Genomic DNA, 15111 nt, shown 5'->3' with positions numbered 1-15111 from the left:
TAGAACTAAAGGCTCAGTTAGCTGCACTTAAACGAGAACCAGGGGAACAATTAAGGGCGTTTGGCCATAGAATAAGACTCTTGGGTGATGTGATTGAGCGGACGGAAACGCAGTTCACGGGGGTAGTAAGAGATTCTATGCAACGGAGTGTTTTTTTCGGTGCATTACCGCGGGAAAGTACGTTACACTGCAGGGAAGCTAAGTCTTTTAAGGAAGCGGTGAAACATGCAGTGTTTTGGGCGGAGAATAGCCCGACACATAAACTGACAGAGGATGACATTTTCAAGGAAGTGTCCCCTAAGGAACAGACAAATCTTGCAGACACGCAAGAGAGACAGGCTCAGCTCTGGGCCCCAGTAGCTCAGCCAGTGGAGGATGGACCCGCGGCGGGGGTCACACATTCCAAGGGCAAGGGGCGAGGTGCTCCTCGACGTGACAATAATAAGGGCTGGGAGCCAAGGGTGTTCCACCCACGACACCCCACACAATACGAGTGGGGTGTCGTGGGGACCCCATCAGGGTACTCGTGGGCAGCGAGGAGGCTATAATCAAGGGGCACGTGGAGGCAGGTTCACTCCTGCTCCACCACGATACACGCCTGCTCAGGGAGCAACAGGAATGTACCACCAGAACCAGGGAACCGGTAGAGGGTATCCCCGGGGAACGGAGTACACTGCAGGTAAACACAAGCCAGACTGACCTAAGCAGACAAAAGTGTGTAAGCTGTGTGGTGACGGTGGTCACTTGGCCTGGCAGTGTAAGCTTTTTGTTCCACCTAATTACCCAGTGTGTACAGTAGGGGGTGGCGGACAGTGGTTGTGTACCGTCGGGTCGGGTCATCCCATAAAGGTTCATTTACGGTTAAAGGGCACTATCTATACAGCCTTGGTGGACACCGGTGCTTCCGTGTCCATCATGAGTCGTAGCGTGTTAGGATCAGACGTCAGGCTGGTACCGAACAACAGGAGATTAACGGCGGTGGGGGATAATGCGTTGCGGGTGTTGGGTGAGACAACTGTGGATTTCCAGCTAGAAGATAGATGGTTTAAACATAGTTTTGTAGTAATACAGGATATAGGGCTGAAACATACCAACATTATCTTGGGAATTGATTTCCTCGAAAAATACTCATGTACCATAGCGTTCAGCGCAAGGGGGAATAAATTGGTATGTGGGGGTCAAGCGGTAGACGTTAACAAGGTGAGGAGTAGAGAAGGAGTAGCAGTAGTGAGGGGTAACTGTGGTAACTCGGCTGGGGACCAGAATATACAGTGGGCAGTCACGGTACCCAAGGATGTCACCATTCCGGGAGAAGCATCCTTAGTGATTAAAATGGCATGTAAAGCCAAGGGAGTAGACGTTGTGCAAATTGAGCCATTGGATAATCCAGCAGGGTTGGTGATAATGGAGACTATTGAAGACATAAATGAAGGGGTAATTCGGTTGAGGGTTTTTAATCCCTCTCGGTGGCCAGTCACCTTGATTAAGCATGCACAGGTAGCGTGGGGGAACCCTGTGGAGGAGATTATTGCAGCCATGTCAGTAAGTCAGAGTGAGGGCGATGAGGACAGAATGGATAAATTAATGGGAATAGTGGATAGGATGTCCATGGAAAGGGAGGTTAAGGAAGCCTTAAGGGGCTTAGTCAGGGAGTTCCCGGATGTTTTTGCGTTGAGAGGGGAACCCCCAGGGTGCATTACTCAAGGAGCACATAGGATTGACGTAGAGGGCGCACATCCAGTATATACGAGAGCATATAGCATACCAGTGGCACACCAGAGGGAGGTGAAAGAGGAGATAAGCCAGCTAAGAGATCATGATATCATTGAACCATCCAGTTCACCGTGGCACAGCCCTCTCGTAGTAGTCAGGAAAAAGAATGGGGGAGTGAGGTTATGCATAGATTTCCGCAGAATAAACAAGCTGACGAAAGACGAAGCATACCCATTACCTAACATACAGGACACATTGACACACTTGAAGGGTACACAATATTTTACCACATTAGACCTACTCAGTGGGTATCACCAGATACCGCTGGAGGAAGAGTTGAGGGAAATCACAGCGTTTAGTGCGTGCAACAACGAGCTCTGGCAATATAAACGACTTCCTTTCGGGTTGAAGTCAGCACCTGCTGTGTTCAGTAGGCTAATGATGAGTGTATTATCGGGGTTGATAGGTCCCACAGCGTTGCTGTACCTCGATGACGTAATCGTGCTGGGAAAGTCATTAGAGGAGCACATGCATAATTTGAGGAAACTCTTGCTAAGGCTGAGGTCACACAACCTCAAAGTGAATTTCGAAAAATGCAGTTTTTTTTGGAGAATCGGTAACATTCCTGGGTCATACAGTGGGCCGGATGGGTATCAGTCCATTGCCAGATAAAACCAGGGATATTAAAGAGTTCCCAGTTCCACAGAACAAGAAAGAGTGCAAATCTTTCCTGGGGTTGGTTAGCTATTATCGGCGATTTATTAAAGATTTTTCAAAAATTGCAAGACCATTACATCAGATCAGTGGACTTGCAGAGTTCGTGTGGGGGAAGGAACAACAGCAGGCGTTCCAGGTACTGAGGGCTGCTGTCAGCTCTCGCAGTATCTTGGCGCACCCAGATTTTCGCAAACCATTTCTGGTGTATGCGGATGCTTCTGGCGCAGCAATAGGTGGTGTGGTAGCTCAGGTGGATGAGCGAGGACGGGAGCATCCCATTGCATTTTGTTCACGAGTACTATGTCCTGCAGAGAGGAACTATAGTACGATTGAGAGGGAAGCGCTAGCGATCACATTCATATTACAACGGAACCGGTACATCTTGCTTGGACATGAAATTTGGCTCAGAAGCGATCACAAACCCCTTAAGTATGTGTTCGAGTCCAAGGAGCCTTGTCAGCGACTGGCACGGTGGGTTACCTCGCTCTCAGAGTTTAACATTACAAACTTTGAACATGTACCAGGGAAAAGCAATGTGGTCGCTGACGCGTTGTCAAGGTGTCACAATGTAGCAGTGGTGAGTGAAAGGGGGGAGGAAGATGTGTCGTGGAATGTGAGGGAGTTGATACGGAGTCAGGAAGGTCACCCCCTGTGGGGGGAGGTAAGGAAGTTTTTGAGGGGTCAGCGTGCGGAGTTGAGGAGGTCACTTCCAGCCCCAGTGGATGAGTTTGTGGTTGAAGATGAGGTGTTGTATCATCTTGGTAGGGTTTCGGGTATACGGTCGGAACCAGTATACCAGGCAGTCTTGACACCGGAGTTCCAGAGGACTGCAATGTGTCTGTGTCATAACATCCCAGCAGCAGGCCATGGAGGGGAGTCCAAGACGTTGCAGAGGGCACGTCAAAGGTTCTATTGGCCATCCATGGGTAAAGATATCAAGGTCTATGTAGCCTCTTGTGACAGTTGTCTGAGGTACAAGGCACATAGGTTGGGGGCGGAACCTTTGCGTAGGTGGCCGGAGGTGAGTACTCCCTTCGAGAGGTTACACATAGATCTCATTGGGCCGCTACCACAAGCTCATTCAGGGGCGAGGTACATATTTGTAGCAGTGGATGCACTCACACGGTTCACTGTGGTGAGTGCACTCCGTTCTAAGTCGGCAGAGGATGTGACCCAGGCCATGGTGGAAAGTGTGTTAACCAGGTTTGGGGCTCCTCAACAAGTTGTGTCAGACCAAGGGTCAGAGTTTATCAATCAAGTATTTCAAAGCATCGCGAGTGTGTATCAATTCAAACATACTCCAGTGCTGGCATATCGACCATCGGCGAATGGTTTGGTTGAAAGACACAATGCTGAAGTAATCAGTATTCTGCGGCATTTGGCTGCTGATGATGTGCTTGCATGGGATCAGAGTTTGTCGATGGTGGAGTCGGCGCTCAACACGGCGTTCAATAGGTCGGTGGGAGAAACCCCGCATTTTTTGTTGCATGGGTTCGATCCCCGACTTCCGTTCACGACGTTCACAAGCAAGCAACCGCCATGCTATGCATTAGACTTCAAAAGTGTTGTCTGTAGGCGAGCAACCAAGGCATTTGACTTGGTGAAACTACATTTAAGAAAGTCGACAGAGGTAGCAGAGGCATATTATAATGCGCGGAACAAGGTCCAAGCAAAGGTGATCAATGAAGGTGATAGGGTATTCGTGAAGCAGATGCACGCTCAGGCAGAAGGTAAGTTGGCACCCAAGTTTGTGGGGCCATGTCGGGTAATTAGCAAAAAGAATGCAGAAGTTAAGGTTAAGGTGCTAAACACAGGGCATGTGTTCTCCTGTCACCCAGACCGCGTCTATACACTGACCGGTCAGGCAAGTGAGGAGCCATACCCTACGGGGAGTGTGCCAGGGGAGAGCACACCAGCGGCTGAGAACATAGGTAGGGGTATGAGGAGTTGGCAATCAAGGGTAGATAACACAGAACAGCCTTCGCAGGACCGGGGACAAGGTCCACAGGCGACGGTGACACATCGCTATCCGACCCGCTCTCGTGGGGTCATGAACACAGAAGGAGCATAGTATGTACTGTAGAGTAGTGCATGGGCATGGTAGTTTTGTAGAGTGTGGGGTAGTGTGTAGAGAGTGGTGTTGAGTGGTGCATGGGCATGGTAGTTTTTGTAGAGTGTGGGATAGTGTGTAGAGTGTGGTGTTGAGTGGTGCATGGGCATGGTAGTTTTGTAGAGTGTGGGGTAGTGTGTAGAGTGTGGTGTTGAGTGGTGCATGGGCATGGTAGTTTTTGTAGAGTGTGGGGTAGTGTGTAGAGTGTGGTGTTGAGTGGTGCATGGGCATGGTAGTTTTTGTAGAGTGTGGGGTAGTGTGTTGAGTGGTGCATGGGCATGGTAGTTTTGTAGAGTGTGGGGTAGCGTGTAGAGTGTTGTGTAGAGTACCATGTGTAGTGGGTGGTGTAGTGTTGTGGCGTTTGGACGCCTGGTATGGAGTGTGGTGTTCTGGAGTGCATAGCGGCACAGGAGGCCAGGTGGTGGTGGGTACGGTGAGTATCGGTGTACTGAGGTCAGGTGCGTCAGGACGCAGAGCCTGGCTGTTGAGAGACGTGGTGTTATAATGAGGTCATCAGTGGTTGGGTTGACCAGAGGTGATGGTGTGTCGGAGTGGGTAAGTCTTATGGATAGGATTATAATGTAGAATTTCAAAATTTCAGGTGTTGGTGGTTGCAGTGGGCGAGCCAAGTAGATATACTAATTTCTCATTAATTAAGTTGTTACAGGAATCTCGCTAGAGGCGAGCCAGTGGCAGTATGATGTTTTAGTGACATAAGTGTGAAATTATTTTAATGAGGTATTTATTGTGATAACGTATGTGTATGTATATACTGTATATTACCTCATCGGCACCATTACTGAGTGTTAGGCTTGAGAAGGTCCCCCGGGATCATGTCACAGAGCTTCAGGTAGAGTAGAAGGGAAGCTATGAGGCTACACTCAGTTATTCTAGAGAAAAAAAGGGGGAGGAAGTGAAGCCAAGGTGACGTTATAGGCGAAATTCGCCCCCTGACATCAAAGCAGGAATAAGGGCCAGCTGCAATGGTTTTGCAGCTGCGCTCAGGCTATATACGGGGAGAGAGTAAGGAGCCGAGGGGGTTATGTAATAATGGGATCGAGCCAGGGGGCTCCGAGGGAATATTTTGCAGGTACAGCGGTCGGGAAGGTGTGAATACAGGTGGACACACTCTGGGCGGATGGGCCTAGACCAGAGAGCTGTGAGGGATCTACAGCGTTCTGGGATTGGTGCCCTGGAACGAGACGTCAGCACAGACCCAAGGGAACATGACCCTGGGGTAGGAATCTCCGTTGCTCTGGAGGCCAGGATCACGTTAGCTCAGAGCAACGATGGGACATTGACAACATTCACCAGGCTGGACAGCCTGGGTTTTGTCTGGGTCATGGAGGATCTATGACCTAGCACCATGGGACACGAAGACAAGAGAGGTGATGCTGCCAATTGTGGAGGAGGCCAGTGAAACATTGTGTGATCATTGTAAGCCTTATGTCAACAGTACAGGGCAAGATGTTAAATTATAATTAACTTATTACTAAGGATGAAGAACCTTAGATATATATGTGTTGTGTATATATTAATGACTAGTGTCATTTCTGTTTAAGTGCCAGCATTCTGGTCAATGTAATTTTATGTTTATGTTTGTATGTAATTATATGTCAGCAGTTTAGGTATATGTGCATTGCTGGAGATGGGAAAAATTATTACAGACTATTTTACCTGTGCTATGATGTGAATATAATGTATATGTTGGAGAAGTGTTGTGAGCCATATCGGGGAAAATTTTAATTTATTTCATCGTGTGTATGATGAACTTTTTGGATGATTTTTTAGTTGTACACATATGGTGGGTGCATCCTCCAGGTCCTTGCACTAATGGAACCATTGCAATGATGCATATGGGGACATATGCGTGTTTAAGGAGGGGAGTGGTGTTGTAATCCACAAGTTAGTAGGAATTATTAGCTAGAGGATCATTACTACAACACTTAACGAATGATGATTGGAAGTACATGTAAGTAGTCAGACTATGGATCACATATCTAAGAAAGGTCAATGGATTAAGACCGAAGCTGTTTAGCCAAATTACTAATTCCTGGAAAGAGGAATTATTCTTTGTCAGGCTTCTAGGATCAAGGTTACCGCTCTAGGGATAAGGTTAATCGGATTATACCTTCCTTGAGAGGCGGGGTGAAATGTTTGAGGCCATGGCTGACGAGTCAGTCTGATTGTGGGAGTTGAACTGGCAAGTCCTCTGGATCCCCGTTTGCGGCAGCAGCGAAGTCTAGCAGACAGCTATGCGAGAACCTGATGTGATCGTAGTGACGAAGTTAAGTCTGCAGTATGTGAGTATTGAATGAAAGACTAACCGGGTGTGGAGCGTTGTAGTAATCATTCCGTATTAGGGACTTAGGCGGAAGTTACGAGTGTGGGTGGTGATCGCGGAGGTCAAGTGGTCTATGGGTATTGGAAGTGTATTGACCTAATAGAGTATGTTAATATGTATTTATTTGTCAGAGTCTATTCTTTGTAATTAAATGACAAAACCCGACGGCCTTTAAATACCTTCCATATGTTCATTCATTGTGTTCCAGTACAAACCGAGTGGTACGCCTCAAGGGTCTGGTGTGTGTAGGAGTATAGGTGGTAGTAACGGTTGCTGAGGCAAGGTGTTATGTGTTGTGTATTTGCTGTGTTCGGAATGAACCGGGGTTCAGCGTCACGACAAAACTAGTAACTCACATCAGCTCAGATAGCTTCAGGGAGCCGACAAGGCTTTCCCAGAAAATCACAAAACATTGAATATAAATTCAAAGAGCCACAGAAATCAAAATATGTCTGTTTTTGTGTCTAATAACACAAAAACACGAAGCCATTCCAATACTGTACTTTATATTCTTCTGCCCCCCCCCCTCACACTCCTTCCCAACAAAGTTGACTTTATAATAATTTTATTTACAAGAAGGTACAATGGGTTTGTGAGTTTACATAAGATTGGTATTTTTACATTCTTCCAAATCCACTAACATGCACAGTGTTTTGGGCAGGTACTTAATTTAACAAGTCATATATTAAAGTTTATTTGATATCACATATTAAAGTAAAACTCGGGTACAGAAAGCGACAATGTGTTAAAGAACATAAGCAGTGGAAATGAGAATGGAAAACATGTGGTTAAACACAGAATGTGTGATGAGTATAGTAATGAGGAAGGAAATGATAGGTTTGGAATAAGAAACGAGTGAGTGAATAAAAACAGATGATTTTCCACCCGTAGAATTATAAACCCATGGAACCCCCTATCTACCGAAGCCATAAATGCCAAAACAATTGAATTTTTAAATCCAGCTTGAAAAAATCATCAGGACAAGTGTGGGGACCTTTGAAAAGCTGCCAGCATCCTATTCTTGGTGAGCCCACTCTAGTGTGTTAGTGGTGTACCCATTCTGGTAAATTCAGGAAATACAGTGTGGTGGGGAGGGTGACGTGCGATACACTTAAGTGGTATGGACATTGGTAGCATGACAAAGCATCATTTAACAAGATGCATAATGGTGATATAGGGGACTAATGGTGAAATAAGGGGACAATATAATAGAGGCACATGACCAGTGTTTGGGGGAATGCAGAGCAGAACAATACATGAAAGAAAGGGAGAGATGTTAGGACATCATGACTATAGATATTGATGCACAAATTAAGTGGTACTGCTTTGAAATATTCTAAAAATAATTTGCACAAAGTGAGAGTGGGATGTTTCACATAAAATATATACTGGTATTATAAAAGTCTCTTTTCTTACCAGTACAATACATGATAACATCAGCCTCAGCAGAGGACCCATCTCCAAACACAAAACCATTTTCCAAGGCAGACACCACACCACGAACTTGACGAACTTTGGGTGGCAACTCTGATGGTACTGGTGTTGGAAGGTTGTGTGACAGTATCACCTGAAAATCACAAATAATTTTTAGATTATTTATTATTATTTGGTATAAGAGTAATTAAATTAATAAAGAATGATTATGATTGCATTGGCACCATGCTGTGGTGAAGAGCAGCATGGAAATAAGGCATACAGTGAGGAATATACATGTCTTACTACAACTTCACTACTACAATACTTGTAATAATGTTGCTATAACAGTTGCAGCTGCAACCACCAGCATGGCAACGACAATAGCTGCTACTATTTCTACAAGCACACAAAGCAGTAGTGTCATGTATTGCATATATACTGTGTCTGACCTGTAACAGGTATCTATAGGCTTTCTACAACTGTGGCATGACTAGAAACAAAACTTTCAAGGTGAAAACTTGATTCAGAAGGAGTTGACAATAGCGTGAAATTTCTGTTCTGGAAAGATTTGTAATAATTTCTGGAAAAGGGTTAAAATGTGTATGGACCTCTGATCCTCAAACAATGTTCTCTAATTGTACTTGTGGCCATCTTATACTTCACTGGGTCTATTCTATACTTCTGATCTTATCTTTCACTACGGTAAGATATTTTATTGTGTAGATTTGAGACTGGACCTCTGAGTATCATCAATTAAAATATTATTTTACAAACTCACTCATCTCTGCCCAGAGGGGCCAGTACAACTGGCAAGAGAGACCAGGAACTAAGACTGAGTCAGCCACATGGAAGACTACAAATTCTACACCAAACCTACTGTCTAGTGAAAAAACCCAGCTTTGAATGTAAAGAAACGCCATTTTCTGGGTGAGACCCGGAGGCTCCCCGGAGCTTACTAGGCTGATATGCAAATGTCAGACTTTGGCATCAGTCATGTGTATGGAGTTCTGTGGGCCTACCGTGGACCACGAGCCAGAACCTGGCCCCCTCAGAGAGGCATGGGAAACAGTGACCTATAGAAACCACAGTGTGGTTTGAAGCATTCTATGTCTGCCATCAACGGGTCAGGCACCCAGAAAGGTAAGCATCCCAAAACAAACCCTTATTCTGGTGAAATTATTGCTACCAAAAGCCGAACAAGTGATAGAACTCCCCTAAAAGAAACGAGCAAACGATCATGACGTCACACGTCGCCGTCTGCACAGCTCCCCCCTCCCCGGGAGTGGAAATGGGGAGCCTCAGACCACTTACGCCGGCTATCCACCCGTCAGTTCTGAGGCTGGATGTCAAAACACACACAAAAAAAACGCCAACCAGGGGGAAGGAGGGATGCCGGGGAGCCTCCGGGTCTCACCCAGAAAATGTCGTTTCATTACATTCAACGCTGGTTTTCTGGGGGGAGCCCCTTCGGCTACCCGGAGCTAACTACCCACAGAGGAAAAACTTTGGGACGTACCCCGGGAGGCGGTCGTTGCTCACTCCACAACTCTAAAGTCTAGACAATTGGCTGCAACCGCCGACACAAAATGACACAGGCCCGACTAGGCCCAGGGACGTGCACGAGGTAACGAGCAGCCAGGACCCTGTTCGACCACCAAAAGCCCCGTGCCCAAATGCCAGCCCAGGACACGGTACCAAAGATGACAGCAAGAGCAGCTAACTTACATACGTCATGGGTACGGGGATAGACCGCAGGCTGGCTAGCCTGAAGAACTCTGCGGACAACCTGGGAGACCCGCACCCGCGATCAGGAAAGAAGGGGAACCGGATCAACCTAAAGTGCGTCCCAGGACACAGAAGTCATGGTGCGCAATAACAGCGAAGAGCCGTCACCGGACACAAAACACGATGCACCCCGGCCCAACCAATTAAGCATCAACTACCCAGGGACCCCTCTAGAAAGCAGCAGTCCCATTCTTCGCCAGAAAAGAAGGAGACTGCTGCAAACGAACAAAACCAACATGAAGACCGAAAGAGCAGAAACCCTTGCGCCAGAGGAGAGCATGATGCTCCCCAACCCGACCCCCAGAGCCCAATGCCAACAGAAAAAGAGCCCTGGAAAACAATCCTGAACCGAAGGGGCCACACCAAACCAAGGAGAAGAAAAGAGCACTCTGTCCAATGACTAGGACGCCTCAGGCGGCGCAAGAGCAGGTCGGAGGTGAAACAATGCACGAGACAGCTTGCTAAACGGCACAGAAGTAACATCAATACCGAAAGCAAGTGAAAGCGGCTCTGCCAGCGCCGCAGGATACGAGGCGACAGTATGGGGCAAGAGGACGGCCCCAAACCTCCAAAAGAGAATGACAAGACAACGCCAACAAACGCAGCTACAGCAGAAGGAAAAGAAAGAACCACCAAAAACCCCACACCGCTGCCAAGAAGGAGCACGCAAGTGGGACACCATCACCGAAGCCACCCGACTACCAACAGAAGGTGAGAGACTCGAGGCAGAACCGAACCAGCCCCGCCATGGCCAATCGAGCCTAAGAAGAGGCGGAGCCGCAGGAAGATCTCGGGTGCGACCACGGAGCCAGCAGAGCTGGAAACCCAAGCCGGCAAAGCAGGAGATGGAACGTTCGCCATACAGAAAAATATCCCAACGCCCGCAAGCCCACCAGGAGATCGGAGACGAAAGTCTCAACACGCGATTCTAGAGAAGGGAAACCGAGAGACTGTGAACATGCCAACAGGTCGGGTAAGCCAGGAAACCAGGAACCCAAACTTGGCAATAGGAGAGCCAAAAGGCACAAACAAAACACAACCATGTAATTACCTAAGTGTAGTTACAGGATGAGAGCTACGCTCGTGGTGTTCCGTCTTCCCAGCACTCTGTCATATAACGCTTTGAAACTACTGACGGTTTTGGCCTCAACCACCTTCTCACCTAACTTGTTCCAACTGTATACCACTCCGTTTGCGAAAGTGAATTGTCTTATATTTCTTTGACATCTTTGTTTAATTAGTTTAAATCTATGACCTCTTGTTCTTGAAGTTCCAGGTCTCAGGAAATCTTCCCTCTCGATTTTATCAATTCCTGTTACTATTTTGTATGTAGTGATCATATCACCTCTTTTTTCTGTCTTCTAGTTTTGGCATATTTAATGCCTCTAACCTCTCCTCGTAGTTCTTGCCCTTCAGTTCTAGGAGCCACTTAGTAACATGTCTTTGCACCTTTTCCAGTTTGTTGATGTGCTTCTTAAGATATGGGCACCACACAACCGCTGCATATTCTAGCTTTGGCCTAACGAGAGTCGTGAACAATTTCTTTAGTATTTCACCATCCATATATTTAAAAGCAATTCTGAAGTTAGAAAGCGTGGCATAGGCTCCTCGCACAACGTTCTTTATGTGGTATTCAGGAGATAGAAAACTATCTAGAACCACCCCTAGATTTCTATCAGAATTCTTTAAGGATTTCTCACATAATTTATAGGTTGTGTGGGGTCTATGTTCACCTATTCCATAACATGGCCTTTATTTACATTAAATTCCATTTGCCAAATAGTGCTCCATATACTTATTTTGTCCAGGTCATCTTGAAGGACATGACAATCATCTAAGTTTCTTATCTTAGCATCATCAGCAAACATGTTCATATAATTCTGTATTCCAACTGGTAGATCATTTATGTAGACAATGAACATCACTGGTGCAAGAACTGAACCCTGTGGTACTCCACTTGTGACATTTCTCTAGTCCGATACATTGTCTCTGATTACTGCCCTCATTTTTTCTATCAGTCAGAAAATTTTTCATCCATGTTAAAAAATCGCGAGCTGGTTACCTGGTTGATACCTGGTTGATGGGGTTCTAAGAGTTCTTCTACCCCCCAAGCCCGGCCCGAGGCCAGGCTTGATTTGTGAGAGTTTGGTCCACTAGGTTGTCGCTTGGAACGGCCCGCAGACCCACATATCCACCACAGCCCGGTTGGTCCGGCACTCCTTGGAGGAAACAATCTAGTTTCCTCTTGATGTTGTGACGGAGTTCCCCCCCTTATAATTCTCCCACGCCTGCAGTAAGAGTCATGTCTACTTTTCCCAAGCGTTCTCTACGTTGCAGGCTACAATTTGATATATGGGAGAAAGTGAAGTGTTCTCGGAGGGCCGAGAAATTTGTGAAATAGCAATATTTTGGCCTGTGGTATAGGCCCTTTAGGGAGCCAAGATGGCGCTTGCCTCCCTGATCTCCCGCCAAAACCATGTGACGTCAGTGGCACCGGATTGGTCACCGACAGCAATGTGGCACCGGGAGCCAATGAAAACTTCCTGTAGCGAAAGTGACGTCACGAAGGAAGGGGGTCCAGGCCGCGCGCCACTCTGGCGCCATCAGTCAGACGCGACACGTCATAGAGGTCGGACGTGCGACGGTTGGTCTTGTATGTTGGACAGTTGTTTCCTGCTCCCGTGGATTTACGCGTCACCTGAAGTCCGCCAGTACTCTGAGAAGTCTTCCCTAGTTCATGTGTTGAACCAGAAGAGGGAATTGACGGTTATTTGAGCAACAAGTGCTCCAGTCAGGTGCTGTGCAAGAAGCAGTGAAGCCGTGCAGTGACGTATGTGACGTCTGTGGCAATTCACCAGTTCGTGACAGCGTAGTGGCAGACAGAGCCACTGGGTAGCTGAGGAAGAGAGGACTATTTGGGGAAACCGGACGACTGTAGCTGAGACGTAGGCGACAGCCGTTGCTGGGAGAAGACGACGGCCAGGAGACCGACTCCAACCTTCAAGAAGTTAAGAAGGAGGACGGACCTGCAGTGAGGAGGCACGAAGACGACGCGCTAAACGGTGGGACGACGAGAGGCTCTGGTAGGACACGACGACGTGTGTGTGGGGGCGCTCCCGACACGAGGACCAGGAGCTACATCTCGACTCTCATCGGAGGATAGGGTGAAGTAGGTGTTTCTAGTTCCCTCCCCATTCCCCTTTAGTTAGCTATGTTATTCGGCTATATTATCTAGCCTGAGGATTTTATATGTCGTGAGCAAGTCTCACCCATGTCACGATAAAGCACCAGTGTGCTAGACAGTACTATCAAGAGTACTTGTAATATTCATGTTGATTATTGGTGTGTACAGGCACCAGGAACAAGTGATAAATTTACTGTGTTGTGTATATCTTTCTATAGATTTTGGTATGAACATATAGTGGTAAATTATATATAATATTATGCCAGTATTTGAAAGTTAGGCTGTGTGCCCAGAAATCATTTATTTTCCATGTATTGATATTTGATGTATCTACATTATATATGCTATGTTCATGCAGTGATAAGTCGTTTGTGAGTACAGTGAATTATTGCGTTATCGCCCACGAGAGAAAGTACTGAAAACTCCAGTGTTAATATTTCATAATATATTGTTGGATGAATAACAGTGTAAGGCCATTACAGTGAGTCATTATAGCATTGATTGTAGAAAAGACTGTTTGAGCCTGAGTACAGTGTAACTGAGTAATACGGTTTATTTGTGCCAATATCGAGTGTGCGAGTTTCTAGTAATATTGGAGAATTTAAAGAAACAGCGCGCGTGAATCTAGGAAACAAGCAAAGCTTTCGCACGGAGAGGCCAGGCGATCAGCTGTTCTTGACACTTGATGAGGGGGGGGAGGTGTTGCCACCTAGTGATCGCATGCTATTCGTGGGAATTACCGGCCGCGTCAGGATCAGTTGATTTATTTGTTATTGTTTGGCCTTGTGACATCTTTCATGCCTTTTAAGTAAAATACAAAATCACCTTTGTGTTTTTATCAATCCCTCCATTGATCTTGTGGCTATATTACACTGAAAGCATAGAGTGATAACAATAAGTACCTGCCTGATTCCTGATCTTTTGAGTGTGACCTTGCCAAGGCTACCACTAATTCCACCAGTCCACTGATGGTGTTACTGGCCACCTAAAACACCAGTTGGCGACCTTGTGGTTAACCGTAGAGCCCGATTGTTGGGGAGGGCACACGACAGTCAAGTGCACGAGTCGTGTTCTCACTCTTTCTTAATTAGAGGCCGTTAAGATTGACTGGGAGACTCTCCTGGCGTGCAGTGGCGCCGTGAGGATCGAGTGAAGACCCGCAGGGCTACGGTGAGTGACCTTGAGCATAACTATTGCTCACCCCAGAGTAAGGGTAGAGAATAATAGAGAGGTGAAACCCCAACATTGGCGACCTTGCCAGGATCTCGATCGGAGTAAAGGTTGCAGTGGTGATACTTGGCAGTGGTGTTAGAGATCAGGTGCAGATTATCACTCATAGCACAAGATGGAGGATGATAAAGTGACGAGGTTTATTGACTCTAGAGACGAACAGGTGTTGGAAGAGTGCACCAAGGCACAATTACAGGCTATAGTGGATCATTTTGGAATAAAGCTGAAATCGGCCAGAGTTGGTGAAAGAAGACTAGAGATAATAGCTCAGCTCAGGGCTCGAGACGAAGCTTTGGGGGAGGAACGGCCCCAAACACCTGCCAGTGAGGGTGAACACCTGAGTATTGGTGGAAGCAGCAGGGGATCCAGCGGCAGCAGGCACAGCATAAAGCTGGAAATAATGAAGCTGCAGCTAGAAGCACAGCAGCGCAGAGAAGAGCGAGAAGCGCAGCTGAGGAGAGAAGAGGCACAGCAGCGCAAGGAAGAGCGAGAAGCAGAAGCGCAGCTGAGGAGAGAAGAAGCACAACAGCGCAAAGAAGAGCGAGAAGCACAACAGCGCAAAGAAGAGCAAGAGCGAGAAGCACAGATGAAGCGTGAGGAGCGAGAAGCACA

At 46.9% G+C, this 15111-nt stretch overlaps 1 protein-coding gene across 1 annotated transcript in view; it reads right to left on the bottom strand.

Moving 5' to 3' along the window:
* LOC123762175 (uncharacterized) overlaps nt 1-15111 on the bottom strand; it is an 85584-nt gene that overhangs the window by 51199 nt on the left and 19274 nt on the right. Inside the window, exon 4 of the mRNA XM_069335588.1 lies at nt 8301-8451. Within this exon, the coding sequence (XP_069191689.1) occupies nt 8301-8451 (151 nt within the window). The remainder of the gene's footprint in view (nt 1-8300; nt 8452-15111) is intronic.

This window comes from Procambarus clarkii, chromosome 34, assembly GCF_040958095.1.
Source record: "Procambarus clarkii isolate CNS0578487 chromosome 34, FALCON_Pclarkii_2.0, whole genome shotgun sequence".
Lineage (NCBI taxonomy): Eukaryota > Metazoa > Arthropoda > Malacostraca > Decapoda > Cambaridae > Procambarus > Procambarus clarkii.
This window is presented reverse-complemented; position numbering and strand designations above follow the sequence as displayed.